Source organism: Etheostoma spectabile, chromosome 13, assembly GCF_008692095.1.
Source record: "Etheostoma spectabile isolate EspeVRDwgs_2016 chromosome 13, UIUC_Espe_1.0, whole genome shotgun sequence".
Taxonomy (NCBI): domain Eukaryota; kingdom Metazoa; phylum Chordata; class Actinopteri; order Perciformes; family Percidae; genus Etheostoma; species Etheostoma spectabile.
In genome coordinates, this window is record NC_045745.1 from 18,029,942 (window position 1) to 18,047,261 (window position 17,320).

Here is a 17,320-nt window from a genome sequence, read left to right on the forward strand (position 1 = left end):
TCATTGTGGGACTGGCTCTAGTGGCTGTAATTCTGCATCAAGGCTGACTTTTGGGAAATAGACTTTATATATGGTATTAGGGGAACACTAAGGTCTATATAAAAGCATCCAAAGAGTCAGTTTTGTTGTCATTACTTAGAATTCCTCATGGGGGCAACATAAACTACACACAATAACTTTAAATGCACTGGTTAGCAAAGACAAAAATCCGAAAAGTCAAGAGAGCCATAATGTCAAGAAACGCGTGTGTGCTGGATGTTGACATCTTGAGTCTTGAGTAAGAGAGAGGTGAAACACTTTAACTGTTATCTACAGTAATCATCTGTTAATCATTGGTGCGTTGCTCAGACAACAGTGTTATAAATACTGCAGGTCTATCTTTATGATATCAGAAACCATTAAATCATAATTAGATTTTTACAACATGATGGTACCCACCTTTACAAGTTTAGTTACTTATTAGCTCTGTTACTTGACGCTTAGCAACTGCTCTATGTATGTAAATCCTGTGAACTGCCTCTAAAGTTCAGTAATCCCACATGGTGACATGATGTGATGGCGATATTGGCACAATTTCTTTTTTTTAACTTTAAAACAAATGTGTGTACTTCCCTTTTTAATACCTTATTCTCATAAACACATTTGCTACACATGATCGTGTCCATTTAATCTAGACAGTTTCCCGCCATATGTTATGGTAATGAATATTCAACCTTTTGTTTACTCTGTCTCAGGATGGCTCCAGAAGTGGTAATGTGTGAGACAATGAAGGATGCTCCGTACGACTACAAGGCGGATGTCTGGTCTCTGGGAATCACTCTGATTGAGCTCGCTCAAATTGAACCCCCGCACCATGAGCTCAACCCCATGAGGGTGCTGTTGAAGATCGCCAAGTCAGAGCCTCCCACCTTGGAGCAGCCGCACAAATGGTGAGAATGCAGTAGAGATTACTCTAAATTCACTGGTCAGTAATTGTATCATAAAATATGTGCAAATTGTTAAGAGAAAGCAGGGATATGTTAGCTAGAAAATTACAAAAAAAACTGGTATTATTACTATTTTGCACAATCCTTGATTCATTAGTTTGGATATAGAATATGATAGGAGGACAGAGGCTTATATCTTCCTGTCTAGATTTCACTGGGTCATCTAATTTCATTCTATTACCAGATTTTTGCACACTCAGTGTTCTGGAATTTACTATAGACTCTCAATATATCACATTGTCCTCCTCCTCTCTGCCTGCAGCCCATTTTACACTTTCAGTTAACTATAGCAACAACTCATGACTTTAGCGAGTGCCAAACTATAATTGTTTCCCTATCAATTTTATGAGCCTGAAGGTTCCATAGCAGCACATCTAGTTCTGCAAAAGGGAAGTTATCAGGTGCTGAAAGGGCATTTGGGCTGGGGAGCCCACTCATCATTCCTGTTGAAAGTTTTATTTTACAAAGCACAGCTGTGCACAAAGATGACCCACGCGTGCCAACATCACAAATCTGGAAATGTTGTGTTCAAATGTTTGTTTTTTTATGTTGGTTAACCTTTCCCTGTCTCCCCCTATCTTCATACTTCTTAGTTTTGAATTGATGCTGTTTTCTTGTGTTTCCTTAAGGTCACAAGAGTTTAATGATTTCCTGAAGAAAGCTTTGGACAAAAATCCAGAGACTCGTCCAACTGTAGCCCAACTCACCGAGGTAGGCCCTGATGCAATGTGCAATTATAACCTTGCAGATGTTACACAATGCTGCACTTTGATACATGATGGAACATTATCCTCGCTGTGTCCTTATCTTACACCAACACATGTATACAGTACAGGGCCATTTGCCATGTATTCTTCTATTTTAAGACCTGAATGGAGTGATCAATGCCAGGAAAGTGAGCCATGCCCCTGTAGAAGGTACTAGCATGTCAGTGGAAGAGGACTAGAATGTGTATAAGAGTGGGCAAGAAATGGAGCGGACAGGGAAGGAGTAGGACAGCAGCAAAAGGGAAAAAGTTAAGTGAAAGAACTGAGGTAAAAAATAAAGGTGAAGAAAGGCGAGTAAACACTTAGAAATTTCTGAATTGTACACTTTTAAAGCAACCTCTGAGAGCTTTTAAAACATTTAAATCAAAAGGACAATTGAAGTTTTTGTGCCACATAATTTAGAATGATCACATATAGGTATCACAAATCCCCTTTGTTTTCCAACAACAGTAAATGCATAAACCAGACAAGTGAGACTGGTGGGAAACAACAAATGTTTACATCAAAAGCCACTTTGGCACAGCTAAAATATTCTTAAAGAGGCTGATGACAGTCTAGCAGTAAAACCTTAATATCTGAGGATAAACTTAGAGCTGTTTCTCGAAGTCCCGAGCAAAAAAAATGAGAGAAAAAGTAACAGGGTGTGGATTAAAGCACAAGCGTAGCGTCTATTAAAATTCAGAGCCACAGTTTCCTGTCTGTATCCCACAGCTGAGGGAATTCCAGCTACTTACATTCCTACCCTCAGCCAATGATGTATCTGGATTACCTTGAGCTAAATACCTCTGTCCAATTAGAGAGAGGGAGTGAGGAAAATCCTAGACCCGGGCCTGCTGGGATTTCTGCATATGTGCTCCCCAGTGGGGGGAAAGAGACGGGCGCGGTCCAGTTTTTGGTGCCATGCTGGAGGTTTTAGATGTTTATCATGCCTGCTACTCCTATACGGCTGTCAGATGCTATTTACTATAGATAGTTGTGCAATGATGGCATTACATTCTGCTGTGCAATGGACGTTGAATGAAGTGAGGAAGTTGCCATCAGTGTAAGTGCTAGGTCATTCATTGGATTCATGAAGATAATAATGAATCATTGATAAGAGTGTCTGGAGTGTAGGTGCTAAACTGTATGATGTGCGTGTAACTATTTCAAAAGAGGAAATAACTAAATCAAAACAAAATAACAAATCATGAAGTCTTTATCATCAAGCAATTCTACCATGGTATTAGTTTTAAACAGATCTGAACCTCTTGCCTTGTGTTTGTGCCACATGTGTGCTTGTGAAGAATGTATACCAAACAACATGACACAGTATCAGTCACTGTGGCTGTGTGGCTGGCAAGAGACTTTCTGGATGTCTTGTACTCATTACACTGAATACAGTTCTCCTCCCACATAGTTTCTCATGGTCTACAGTGTTTTGGATGCAGCTTCCATTCATGTATCAGACTGTTACTTTTTCTGTTTCTGATCCCCTGGTCAGGTAATTCTACCATGGGAGTATTTGGCAATTTCATCTCTGTGCCAGGGCTTTGTAGTGGTTCTCAACATTGACATGTGCAGACACAAACACACACGTGCAGTATTTATACTCTTTTACTTGTGAGAGCCCTCATTGACATCATGCATTCCTTAGCCCTGAAGCATAACACTATCAACTATAGACCTAAGCCAAACTACTACCTTGACTTTACTCAAAACTTAATTCTAACATTTAAAGAGTCAGTTCACCCTTAATTCCAAGATATATTTTTTTTCCTGCCAAGTATTTCAGATTCTGGGAGGCAAGCTTCCCCTGTGGGGTGCAGGAGAGTTGTAGGGGATCATGGAGGGTCTGAGGCAAAAACACCAGTGAATAACATTTTTTAGTTATTATAATTTAGTCACAAAACAGTCACAAAAAGTGGCTCAGATACACAGCTCATGGAGGCAGTTAAGAGCACCAGATTTCGGCAATTTAAATTTGTATTTCTTCTTGAAGTCATAAGTCAGTCAAATCAGAACAGAAAAGACACATATTTTTACTCCGCTTAGAAAAAAGACCATTGTAACTCCAGAACTGAGAATCACCACATTTCTAGGATTTCTGCAGTATCAAAGCAGTCCTGTGATAGTTTTCTGGATTTATGGTTACATTGCAAATAGGAACTGCTAATAACTAAGTTGGCATACCTTTAATGGCACATTTAATCTTTATTTTTAAGTCTTTAATTTACTTTAAGACCCTTGTTGTGGTTTAATTTGTTCAGCTTCTGATTATGTTATATTTTTCCCTACCATATCTGCCTAATGTCATGGAGGGAAATTATATTTTTTTATGTATACAAATAACAAATAATCATAAAAAAAAAAAAAAAGTAGCTATCAACAGTTTTCACAGGAACTATTTGTCTGTGTATATTCACAGACCTCACAGGAACTACTTTATACTGAGTAAGGGATTTTTTTCAGACGGATATTTCAAAATTAGGAAATATAAAAGTTAATTGTATTTATGTAGACCAAAACTACTACTTGTCTAACACCAACCCTTACCCTAAATGTAACCTTAACCTCTCCAAACCACAAATTGAAGAAGTGAGTAGGGGCGGCTGTGGCTCAATGGTAGACTGGTTGGTGGATAATCTTGGGGATATATTACTATTCTAGGCCCTGCAGTCCCATGTTGAAATGTCCTTGGACAAGACACTGAACCCCGAGTTGCCCCAGATGCTGTGCCATCGGTGTGTAAATGTGTGAGTGTTTATCTGATGAGCAGGTGGCACCTTGTATGGCAGCCTCGGCCACAGTGTATGAATGTGTGTGAATGGTTCCCGTACTATGTAAAAGCACTTTAAGTTGTCATTAAGACTATAAAAGCGCTTTATAAGAGCAGTCAATTTAGGACTGGCCACAATGCCTTCACTTTCCCAAAAAATGTGATTACTCAAGGTCTACAACTCAAATGTATTCTCACAAAGAAAGAAGTACAAATACACACACTCCATTGTCAGTGCTAAAGAAGTAACTCTGCCCTCATACGACGCACCTCCCTCCTCCAGTACCGTAATGGGACATTTGTTCACTTTTAACCTTTTCACGCCCAGCCATGCATGTAAGACCCAAAATCACCAGCCCCTTTGGGTCTAAAGCAACGTGAAACCTAGGACATAAGCACCACTGATACACATCTTGATCCATAATGGCAGTACAAAGAAAAATAGCCAGATTTAAAAGAGCAACAACACCACACTATTTGCCGTTTCTCTCCTTTGATGTGATGTGCTCAAGGAAACTGGGTTTAGCTTGAGCATGGGAGGTCTGAGTTGTTACAACAAGCAGTTGGAAGCTGAAATCTCAGATGTTACTACTGTAGGGTTTCTAATGGTGAGTGAGGGGAAAGGAAAAGAGATGCAAAGATAATATTTTGTTTCAGTAATTTTACTAAACAATGTAGGCTTAGATCAGTAGTGACAACTGGACAAAAAATATTTAATAATCTAAGGGATACATTACTATTATAGGTTTTATATTGAATAAAGGATAGAACTAAAGCTGCAACGATTAATGGATTAGTAGTATTAGTAGCTCTTGCATCAGTGTGTAGTGACCAGCATCACTAACTTTGATTCTGACGTCTGCTGTATAATGATGTTACTCTTTTAAAATGAGGAATGGTCGAGTACCTCATTTTACTCAATACATCTTGTTCTCATCTAATGGTTCTGCTTGATTCTTGTTAAACTTTGGAAAAAATCGGTTTAAAATTCAAGCCTTAAAGTCCTTAAAGACACCATTTCACTGTTGGTATAGTATGGTATGTTGGCTACACATTTGTTATTTACTTTGCCCTTAGATACATGTACCTACAGCAACACTAGCTAAACTTTCTCACCGTATTCCAAGCATCTCAAGCTTGTAAAGATTTTGTCCAAGTATTATTGGAGCATTCAGAGTAACTGCACATGTTAAAGTCCCAGCATTTGTTCATCTCACTCCGTACCACTGCAGGTTTGTATGGCTTTAACAGTCGGATGGCTGATCTCTCAGCATGTTGGTGCGCTTTCAGGAAGTGGTAGTGTGGTTGTTCAAGTCAGAATCAGTTAAACTGTGTGTCTTGAATGAAGGGTTGGCAGTGAGTCAAAGTAAAGCAAACCCTTGAGACATTTTTCAGTTTATAAAGTAAATGTTTGAGTTTGTAAAGAAAAATGCAAATACTGCTATTTTTTGAACAGCCTAATATTTGTTTTTCTTCACTTTCTGTAAAGGTAGAACACAAACTTGATCAGTTTTGGTTATGTTGTGATTTGGAATTGAATGTGCAGTGTTCCAATCAAAACAAATTGCTATTATTCTGAACACAACTGTAATAAATATATATATATATATATATATATATATATATATATATATATATATTATAAAATCGCTTTAAATTCCAATTCTATGATGTTTATGGTGAGGACAAATACAAGATGCCCCAATGTAGACCCTTTTGGATCTTGAATTTCCATTTCAATCTTGAATGTTTTATTCTTTACTCTACCGGACTCATCAGACTTGAGCTGACTGTTGTTAGTCATTTGGAGGCGTTAAACGCTGATGCCTAATGCAGTCCTCGAGGACAAGCCCCTTGCACACAAACAACTGTGATCAACAAATGTGCACGCACACTTAATGGTCCAGCACCACTTGTAGCCTTTTCCCTTTGTCAGCTGTTCCAATTAAATTACAAGGTAGTGCAAATCATCTGAATAATAGATGCACTCAGATGCGCTCAACTTTTAATTTAGCTTTTTATTCGCCTTGCACTCAACTTTTTACTGCCCTGTTTGCACTTTTTGCAGCTGCGGAACTAAAGATGGGCTTGCTATTTTAGGGAGGTGATGTTGGATTGAATATTGCTACATCAGTGTGCTATTAAAGGTAGAGTTGAATTGTAGAGCCACTTATGTTGTAGCTGTTCAGGAACTGGCAGGTGGTGAATAGTTTTCCCTGCAGTGAAAGTCTCCTGTAGCCTCGCCTCGTATGTCAAGTTGCTTCTTACAGCCCCACGGGCAAGTTGATGTATTTAACTTTATTTTCAACAGAATTCTATTTGAATGTATTCATTGCCTTCATCTATTCCTTGTCTATTCACAATCCATGGATAATGTGTTCTGTTGCCCTCCAGGAAATATTGTTTTATGGTTGTAATGGTGTTTATCCTGTGGTCAAGTCAAAGCCTTTTAGCTTCTCTCCCTCTCTGTTGAGTTTACAAGCTCAATTATGCTTAGAAAATAATAATAATAATAACACATTTTATTTAACAGCTCCTCTAAGCACTCAAGGTTGCTTTACAGACAATAAAAGACAGATACAGGGAACAGAAAAGTACAAACAGTTATGAAATAATGACAGGAACAGTGTATTTACAAATAAGCAAGCTGGAACAGGGGGTGATGCCTAACACAAAATACAAGGGCAATAAAAACAAGACTAGAAATTGTAAGACCGTTGTCTTGCTATTTAAGCCCCAGTCACTCTGTGTATTTTAACTGATAATTAATTAACTACCTCTCCTCTGCCCCATCTGTCCACAGCACCCTTTTGTGAGATCAGTAACGTCTAACCGCCCGCTTCGGGAGCTGGTGGCCGAGGCCAAGGCTGAAGTCATGGAGGAAATAGAGGACAATAGAGAGGAAGGAGAGGAGGACGACGCTATGGAGCTCACTGTGGTACCAAACCTCTTTTTTTTTTTCTTTTCTATCCCTTCTTTTTCTTTCTTGTTTGTTTCCTAAAGGAGACTGGGCAGTCCATGGGTTGGGTTCAATGTACACGTGATTCAGATCTGCGAGGTCAATAATGGGACAGTAACTGTCAAGATAGAATTAGAGCCTACGTTTTAGTGTCTCATGGACATAATCACACAAAGTCATACACTTACTTGCACATGTCACGCACCTCTTCCCCGAAAGCACACTTGTTCTGCCTTAATCGTACACTTCCCCTGCTTTTGAAGTCTATGCTTATGGACCCCTTTGAACTGCAGTTTTGGTAAACATGGCCTTCCTGCCAAAGGACTAAATGTCCATTCTGCAGAAGTCAAAAACATCCACAGTAGGCATACGATTAGAAAGTGACATACAGTATGAAAGTACAGTTTACCTCCTGCCCTCAGCACAAACAAAGGAACAGAAAGACTGGCATTCGCCCACACCCATACGTGGTTAAATATAGGTGCTGCTTTCATCCTTCTTTCTGTATAGAAACACTGTCACCTCACAACCCCTGATGAAGTAAATTATGTAACGTAGCACATTGTTCTGTTGCTATACTGTGACCCTTAACTAAAGACAGTCGGTTTACTGAACACCAGGGACTTATAGTGATAGAAGACCTTATAAATACTCTTGCCAACAGGAAGCTGTGACCAGACCAATGTTTTTAACATGGATGTTTTTCTCTCCTACAAAACTGAATGTTTGTCCACATATCTCTACTTGTTAACAGTTAGAGTGATGACAATCAAATTTATTTAGGGGAATAATTTGGCACAATTGTAGTGACATTATGCATCCAGATCTGCTTGGTCCTGCTCTGTTTACTGAAATGAAGACTTGAAACTGGATTTAATAGGAAAATATTAAAATTAATCTTAATTTTTTTTTTTTAAATCTTCGTTTTGTTTTATTTCACACGCTTTATTTCAATGTCAAAACAAGTTTTACAGTACAGTGCATAACTGAGACCAAACATATTTATCATCCCTGTGTTTAGTTAACTATGATATCATTCCAGCAGTTTCCTTATCTCTCCCAGCAAGGCCACTCTTGTACGCACACCGCAACATTTTGACACCTACCGTTACAAGGCCCGAAAAAAGCCAGCTAAGCTGTTATCTCACTGTTTATCTCTTCCTATACATCACACACAGCCAGACAGAGATGTTTGCTGAGACATTAGAAAGGCTGAAGCAGATCATAAAGATGTGCACTGGCATTGTTTAGCTCTAGTGGAAGAGAGGTATTTCAAGAAGCTGAAATGCTCAGTTGATGGCTGTGCACAAAACTCTGAAAATACATCTTCAGTGGTCTTTAAAATTATAGACCATAGAATATCCGTGTCTAACGTGTGTCTGTAACCTTCTGTAATTAGATTTTAAATTGTGAAAATTGTATCTTTCTGAGAATTTATATGATTGCTGCAGAAACTTTATACTTTCCTTTCTGGTTACTGATGTTTTCGGGCATAGTCAATCATTTAGTGAGTGATATTAATTTATTTTTTGATATTTTAAGATTATTTTTATTTTTATGGATGATTTTAGAGTGCGTTTAGGTTTTATTTAGACTGCTTCAAGGATGTTATTTTGTTTTGATTTTTATTGGCATTTTTCTTTAGGATTTTACAATTTACAAGAGCACTACCCACTGCTTTATTTAGCTGTGTGATTGTCAAGAATCACATATAATTCCTGGTATTAAATTAAACACTTTCTCCCTGGTTGCCAGCCATGATAAGCCTGTGTAATTATTATTGTACTTATTACAGATTAGATAGCCATTTTAGCCACAGTGAGCAGTGACTGTATTCCTACTGAAGCAAAGGTAAAGGTTACTTTACTGAAGGTGGGACATTTGAAGGACTTTAGCAATCAGCCTCAGAAACATTAGCATTCAGTCCAACTGAAATGAAATTGTCTGTTACAGCATACACATTTGCTCTGAAAATCACTTGTCCTTTGTTTCCCTTTGAGAAAAAAATATCAGAAACCAAAACGGGGAAATTTTGTTTCATGATGGCGCCCCACGGTTTTGCATTTATTTAAGTAGTCGGTCACACTGCTTGTAGCCTGCTACCCAACATAAGGGCCAACAGCTCACTTTCCTGCTAAGGAAAGGAGAATTTCTGATATTTCCCCAAAGACCCTTTTCTTTTCCTTTTTGTTTAATATAAACTATTAACAATACATTTAAAAACATGTTGATATTATTTTTGAGAATACAGAAAGGGATGACAAAATGTGATTTCTGTGTACTTGAACATTTGGGAGACCCCTAATGACTTTAAGCATTGAAAAATCAAATATTTTGTCTTATCAGCGCATAACAACAATTCTCTGCTCCCTCCCCATTAATCCTTAAGTCTCCAGGCAAGGAGCCATGCCAGACCAGTCAGACCAGTTTGGAAGCAGACCAGTCTCCAGACACCCCGAGCCCCACCACAACCACCACACCCTCCCCAACCACATGTATACCTACACCCAGGAAGGGGGTTGAGCCAGGTACACAAACAGAGGAGCAGCCAGGCGCCATCATGGTGGTTCCTGTACCTCTACCACGGCAGAATCTCCTTCCAAATGGTCCAGAGAGGTTGGATGACAAACTGGCCGATGAAGTCGTTCTTGAGTCTGAGAAATCTGAAAGTGAGGCCTCAACTAGGACCTCCAGCTCAGATTCTGGCATTGAGGATGGCAAAAGTACCCCCACATCGGAGGAAAAGGTGCTCTTTAAAGTTTTAGATTGAGAAAATGAAATATTATTGACTGTAAAGTGTTTAGTAATAATAAATCAAATCAATTTTAAGGTTGCTGTGGAGATCCCAGAGACAGAACAGCCACCGTCTCCCACTCAGCCCGAGGCATCTGAGCAACATGTTGACATCATCATAGACTCAACAGACCCAGAGGTGCCCAAGGTCCAGGTGACCAAGAAGAACAGCAACAATGCGGCTAATAGAGACCTTCCAACTTTGAGCCAAAGTCCCACTGTCACTCCTACAGCCACTCCTGCTCCCTCTTCTGCTCCTACCCCAGTACCCACACCCCTTTCTGAGCTGAATGGTAGCCTACCCAAGGGTACCCCAGAGAAGACATTGACAGGAGGAAACGCAGATGCTGTCTCGCCTTATATCAATGGAGGAATTATCAACAAACGGTACTCTTTTTCAGGCAGCATGGCATCAGAGAGCATGGACATGTCAATCCACAAGGATACCGTGTCTGCAAGGGTGAGTCAGCATGAAGCAAAACTCTCTCTACTTCAAGCAGCCTGATCTGTCATCTATGAGTAATCCTTCAGTCTCCTTATTTAAATGCAAATATGAATGAACCCGGGATATATGTATATCCTTTATTCAGCAGAGAGCATATCTTTGAGGTGAAATGTAGGAAGAAGAACTGGAAAAACAATTTCTCGGCACCCACAGAGGAACTGAAACCGCATTGTGTTGTGTTTTGGGGTGTGGGTGTTAACCATCTGAAACAGAGGATAGACTGTCTTCCTTTAGGCTTGCACTGCACATTGCATTTAGGGAGGATATGGAAAATGACACTTGTTAATTCTCCTAAAGCTTACGTTTTTATTTTTATATTGGTTGTGATTCATGGTGAATGTGAACATACTATTAGTATACTAAAAGACTTGGCATTGTTAACATAAACATTTCTTATATCATTACAATGCATTTTTTTCAAAACCTCCAATACAAAAGGAGAATTCCCATAATCCGTAGAGGACTTTACAATCACCACATTTGTGTTTTTAGATTTACAGTCCTAGTGAGGGAGGGTAGTTAGGAAGCTGAAGGGAGAGAAGAGAGAGACTATTTTATCATTTATCACCAAGCCTTTCTGAAGCAAAATATGCAACATTTCCCATTCATCGGGACAAATAGTGCCCTTTGTGTGGGAACAGTTCAGTATTCAGCAGTGTCAATTGGAAGTTTCTATGCAGCTCATTGTTACTCTGCTGCTTCTGGAGGCTTATGGACTGACCATGATTGAAATCCAATTGAATGCGCGTGGAGTTGTGTCTGTTTGTGGCATGTTAAGTTTTTCCAGAACAGATTATTCAGCAGCAGCAGCTTGCAGTGAGATTGAATGGGTTATCTTTGTTTTTTTTGGACAGGAGGACAGCATGTGTGCAAGCGTGTGTTTCTGTACGGAGTGTGTATGATTGTGAGCATCAGTGTGTGCACGTGCTCATGAATTCAGTCGAGCTGCATGTGTTTTTGTGAATGACGAGTGATGGGAAGTTAGAACTTCAAACACAAACAATGCAGCTGAGCTATAGCATGACCCACATGCCCTCTGATTTTAGTGCCAGTATGGTTCTTAATAACACACTCAAACACACAATCACATAGATTTATTGCTATTGTAAATGTGTCACTTATATAGAAAGGGAATCAGTATCAGACATCTAGCTGTCAGCAATGACAATAGCCTCCTGTGTCTTCTAGTTGATCAGCTGTAGAGGGTTAACAAGAAAACCTTGTCAGAGGACAGGAGTTTTTTTTTTAATTCAGTTTTCTCCTCTCCTCTTATACAAACTATTTATAAACCAGGAAATGACGACACCCAGGGTTTGATCTACTCAGTGTGTGCAAAGTAAACCCTCAGCCTCCACAGGCAATATTTACAAGACTGATAGGGCAGTCTTGTAAATATTGCCTGTGGAGGCTGATTTAGATAGGGGACATGTGCTTTGATAGCCATAACAATTGTTTACGTTCATGTTATTCATCATATAATTATTTTTGGGGCATTTTCAGCCTTTATTTTGATAGGAAACCAGAAGACATGAAAGGGGGGAGAGAGAGAGGGGGGGGAATGACATGCATACAGGTTGGAGTCAAACCCGGGCCCGCTGCGTTGAGGAGTAAACCTCCATATTTGGGTGCCCGCTCTACCAACCGAGCTATATGGGCACCCTCCATTGAGTTATAAGTTGAGGTTACGCTCTGACTCATCTTAATGTATTATGTATCTTGACTTCCTTGGACATTGTCTAACTTAAAAAGTATGAGTGAGACGGTGCAGGTCAATCCAACAGAGTTTGTTCAACTTTGGGAGCAAAGAAAAAAGGTCAACGGCCTGTTCTTGGTAGGCCCATGACAGAAATAGATTTTATTTGTTTGTTTGGTTTAAACCGCGACCAAATCAAATTTACAGTACAGTAAAGTCACATTGTGTCACATTATGCAAAAGAGGTTACTTCCTGCATGGCGCACCCCATTACAATAACAGATCGAGCATCATGCTGCTTGTAACAGTAGAACCAGATTAACAGGAATGTTAATGCCTTAGTCAACACACGTACACACACACACACACACACACACAAACACACACCAGCCTCTCTTTTCGCCAGATGAAAACATTGGAAGTCACAAACGCACATATTTAAAAGTAAACTCTTTAAAGTCTCTTTACAGGTCTTGGGGAGTACTACTCAAGGTTAAAAATGAAAATAACCTCAGGAGTTAGAAAGTAGTTCCACAGCAATCCTCTTTGCCACCCTTGTGTCTCTACACTTCTAAACTAATAACGACACTACAGTAATAATCCTCCTGGCAGAGTGCAATGCACTCGCAATCTCATATAGTGATGCATGTTATGTGCAAGCGAATATTTGTCTTGCACTTTTGTACTGATTTCATCCAATGTTCTTCAGTTTGTGTTTGACCTTTGTTTCACCCTGTCTGCCTCTCAGGACTTCTCAAGTAAGACTCTGAAGCGAACCAGGAAGTTTGTTATTGACGGCGTGGAGGTGAGTGTGACCACCTCCAAGATCATCAAGGATGATGAAAAAAAAGATGAGGAGATGAGATTCCTGAGGTATGTGAATGACTTGATCTTTCTACACAACAGACATTTTGTTTCTGTTTTCAATCTCTGATGATGATTGCCATGAATTCAGCGGCCTGTTTATTCCTCAGCTCACAGTCAAGTCTGTACAGTGATAAGCGGCCTGTTGGATGCTGCTTTTACTACACATACTATTTCAGGCATCCTGCACTCTTGGGCTTTAGCCCCTTGCAATTTAAATCTAACCCTTTTATCTAAAAAAAAAAAGAAAAAAAAAAGTTTAGAGATAAGGGTATTTGTAGTTTAAATGTTCAGATAGAATGATTGATACAGTTTTATATTTGTTGTCCAATTACATACATTACTTTTACTAAAAAATTACTTTTTTAAATGAACAATTTGTACAGCTACAGTCTTAAACACTTTGCATGGCCCTCTGCTACCATCTAATGGTAGGAATATGACATTGCATGTGTCACTACAGTATTTCCGCAAGAACACAACCTAGACATGCCCCTTCAGAGGCTGAGAGCAAAAGGAATATTTCTGATACTACCCCATATACCGCTTTTAAAAGAATGAATAAACTTATATTTAAGTTAACTGCATTAACTTAAATATTACTATTAACTATGCGTGTCTGCAACAATGTTAAACTCATGAACTAAAGTTGTGTACATGTTGTAAATAAATGATTTATGTGTGTGTTTGTGTGCATTTAGACGTCAAGAGCTGCGTGAGCTCCGTTTGATGCAGAAGGAAGAGCACCGCGCTCAGGCTGGCCTAAACGCCAAACTGGAAACACAGAAAGAACAAATGCAGAGACGCTTTGACCAGGAGCTGAATGTGAGTCACAGTGTATATGTTTTTGTTCACAGGAAGATTGGCAGAAGCGGGGCAGACCTGTGATCATTTTTTGGGGGGGATTTTTTATATACACATGGAGGTCAGTCAGTCAGTGAGTGTGCTGATTGTCCCTTTTTTAGATGATGTAAAATCTAGTACTATAAAGAAAGGACACAAAATCACGTAACACATCAACACAGTGCAAACCTTCAACATTTAATACTTACTAAGACCTGGCAGACACCATGCAATGTGATTGCTAAACTTTATTGTGATACACAACGCTGTAGGGCTGTTTTTTTTATTTTCACCAAAACTTATACAATAGTGTGCTTGTTTACCTTGTTCCCCAGGCCAAGAAGAAGCACTACGACGTGGAGCTGGAGAACCTAGAGAAGCACCAGAAGCAGACTATTGAGAAGATGGAGGGAGACCACCATGTTAAACTCAAGGAAGAGACCAAACGCATCAAAGCAGAGCAGGAACGCGACTACAACAGGTTCCAGGATCAGATAAAACACAAGAAAAAGGAGGTACAGTGAAGATAACGATGTGAAGAAGGAAATGAAAACCTTTTAATTTTTCAAACACTTTGCTGAAATGTGCCTTCTTTATACATATTTAGGTAAAACAATCTGTCGATAAACTGCCCAGAAGTCAGCGTAAAGAATCCTTGAAGCAGATGATAAACTCCTTCCAAGAAACTAAGATAAGAGAGGTAAGTTGTTTGGTGAACGGTCATTTGGGCTCACTGTATTTTCATACATACTTAACTGGACTGGTTTTGAAAAATGTTAAATACAAAAAAAAAATCTTGAAGATTTGCTGAAAAAGACACATTAAACACACACAATAAATCAACCTCTTAGTCTAATCAAACATTAGTTTTTTTTAAGTGTTTGACTACCACAGTCTTAGAGCCTTTTTAGCAATTTATTTCCTTCCTCCGTCCATAACATTGTCTTTTCCGTGTTTTAGGAGGAGAAATTCTTGGCCGCTCAGAAGAACCACCTGGACACAACACTGAAGAAAATCATCTCCAACAACAAGAGAGAGATTGCAGAGATGGAGAGGGAATGCCTTAACAAGAAACACCAGCTAATCCGAGGTACAGTTTCTGTTAGGCATAGGGTCTTACTGTTCTTTAGCCACTCCTGGTATAGTAGGCTGTTACAGTATTGACAGTCAAATCTCTTGATAATTCTGTGTGTCCCCTTCTCGCTTTGATTAGAGCGTGAAGCCATGATATGGGACATCGAGGAGAAGAACCTTTATGAGAGGCACCAGTTAATGAAGCAGCAGCTGAAAGACCAGTACTTCCTGCAGAGGCATCAGCTTCTCAAAAAACACGACAAGGTAAATCAGTGGATTTACAACTCCTCTCGCCACAATATGTTTGCACCCAGCCTTCTATGCCCATTTAAATTTGGGTAGCAAGTACATGTCAAAATTAAGTCTCAAATCAGGAATTAACTTTCCACTTTATGTTTAGCAATCGAGCTGAATGTTATTCAGAGCTTCCACGCTTTTTCAAGTGGCCTTCAGCACATACAAATGAAATAGATGTGACAATGTGTCTATTTCCTGTGTCACTACAGGAGCAGGAACAGATGCAGTGCTACAATCAGCGAATGATTGAGATTCTGAAAGGTCGTCAACAGCAGGAGAAGAACCGGCTGCCTAAGATCCAGCGTAGCGAGGCCAAGACCCGCATGGCCATGTTCAAGAAGAGCCTCCGTATCAACTCAACCGGCAGCTCCTCAGAGGACAGAGAGAAGATCAAGCAGGTAGGGGCTAGCAAGGTTTTTCTCAATCCCATGTTTAACTCTAGACCCACCAACATTCCATTTCCCCTAGAACCGCGAAACAGGTCAGCATGTCCTGTCCTGTAAACATAGTCCTTATTCATTCATTCATGTTGCACCCGTCCAATATGACAGTCAGTTGAACCTTGTGTTGTAAGAAAACATGTTTAAGTAGGTGTGTGTGTGTGTGTGTGTGTGTGTGTGTGTGTGTGTGTGTGTGTGTGTGTGTGTAAATATATAATGTTGATGCCTTTTTATATTGATGTCACTTTTGTAATTTCTAATGTTACATATAAAAAAAATTATATCTATCGCAATATTCATAATCAGTATCGCAATGTCCCATTTTGTCAGTATCGTGCAACCCTAGGTGCTCCTGGTGTGAATGCTGAAAGCAGTAATAACCAGCGGTTTTTTTTTAACAAGGGGTGTAAGATAGACCCCTTGGCGTTATGAGGTGTTAATGACCATATATATTTTTCTGTTTATATCACACTCCATGACTTATAATATAAAATAAAATAAAAGTTACATGCATTTAAATATGTCAGGCGGGTAAAAATGATGAAATGTGGTTCTAGTGTTAAGAATTAGGGTTGATTCCAGAGTAACTCACTCCCCTTTGTCTCTCTAAAGTTTTCTCAGCAGGAGGACAGGCGGCAGAAGGCAGAGAGACAGCATCAGCAGCAGAAACACGAGAACCAGATGAGGGAGATGATTGGCCAGTGTGACAGCAATATCAGAGAGCTGCAGCAGCTACAGGTGAATGAGGGCCAACACTTTCTCATCTTTTAGACTTTATCACTTTCCTATGCAACTCTAGCATATCAAATGCCCTCCAATTGTTAACAAGAGCTTGTTTTCTGCCTCAGAATGAAAAATGTCACCTGTTGATTGAGAATGAGACTCAGAGGCTCAAGCAGTTGGATGAACAACACAACCAGAAGCTGAAGGACTGGAGGGATCTGCTAAAGCCCAGAAAAAAGGTACATGTTTCCTGTCATAATTTTATCATAACGCATTCAATGCATGCTTCTAACACAAACTAACTATAATCATTAGGTTTATGGTTCACATACCATATAAATGTACTGTACATCATACATGTACTGGAATTATTCAAGTTCTTATGACAGGTGAGAACATGACAGAACATTTTATATACACATGTATATCTAAAACACAGCTGATCAAACAAAACGGCTAAGGAATTAGACGAGTAGTTCAACATTTTGAGAAGCATGCTTACATGTTCTATAGCTGAGACTGGGTTGAGAATACCAGTGATACCACCAGTGATATCAATCACCTCATCTTTTTGGCAAGAAAGAGAACAAAGCATATTTAAAAAAAAATAAAAAATTGAAA

At 39.3% G+C, this 17,320-nt stretch overlaps 1 protein-coding gene across 1 annotated transcript in view; it reads left to right on the forward strand.

Annotated features, from left to right (window-relative positions):
• stk10 (serine/threonine kinase 10) overlaps positions 1-17,320 on the forward strand; it is a 44,412-nt gene that overhangs the window by 24,666 nt on the left and 2,426 nt on the right. The window contains exons 6-19 of the mRNA XM_032533688.1: positions 735-929; positions 1,616-1,697; positions 7,312-7,446; positions 9,857-10,213; positions 10,298-10,720; positions 13,207-13,331; positions 14,024-14,147; positions 14,501-14,680; positions 14,773-14,865; positions 15,126-15,255; positions 15,379-15,503; positions 15,746-15,934; positions 16,589-16,714; positions 16,825-16,938. Coding sequence (XP_032389579.1) covers positions 735-929; positions 1,616-1,697; positions 7,312-7,446; positions 9,857-10,213; positions 10,298-10,720; positions 13,207-13,331; positions 14,024-14,147; positions 14,501-14,680; positions 14,773-14,865; positions 15,126-15,255; positions 15,379-15,503; positions 15,746-15,934; positions 16,589-16,714; positions 16,825-16,938 — 2,398 coding nt within the window. The remainder of the gene's footprint in view (positions 1-734; positions 930-1,615; positions 1,698-7,311; positions 7,447-9,856; positions 10,214-10,297; positions 10,721-13,206; positions 13,332-14,023; positions 14,148-14,500; positions 14,681-14,772; positions 14,866-15,125; positions 15,256-15,378; positions 15,504-15,745; positions 15,935-16,588; positions 16,715-16,824; positions 16,939-17,320) is intronic.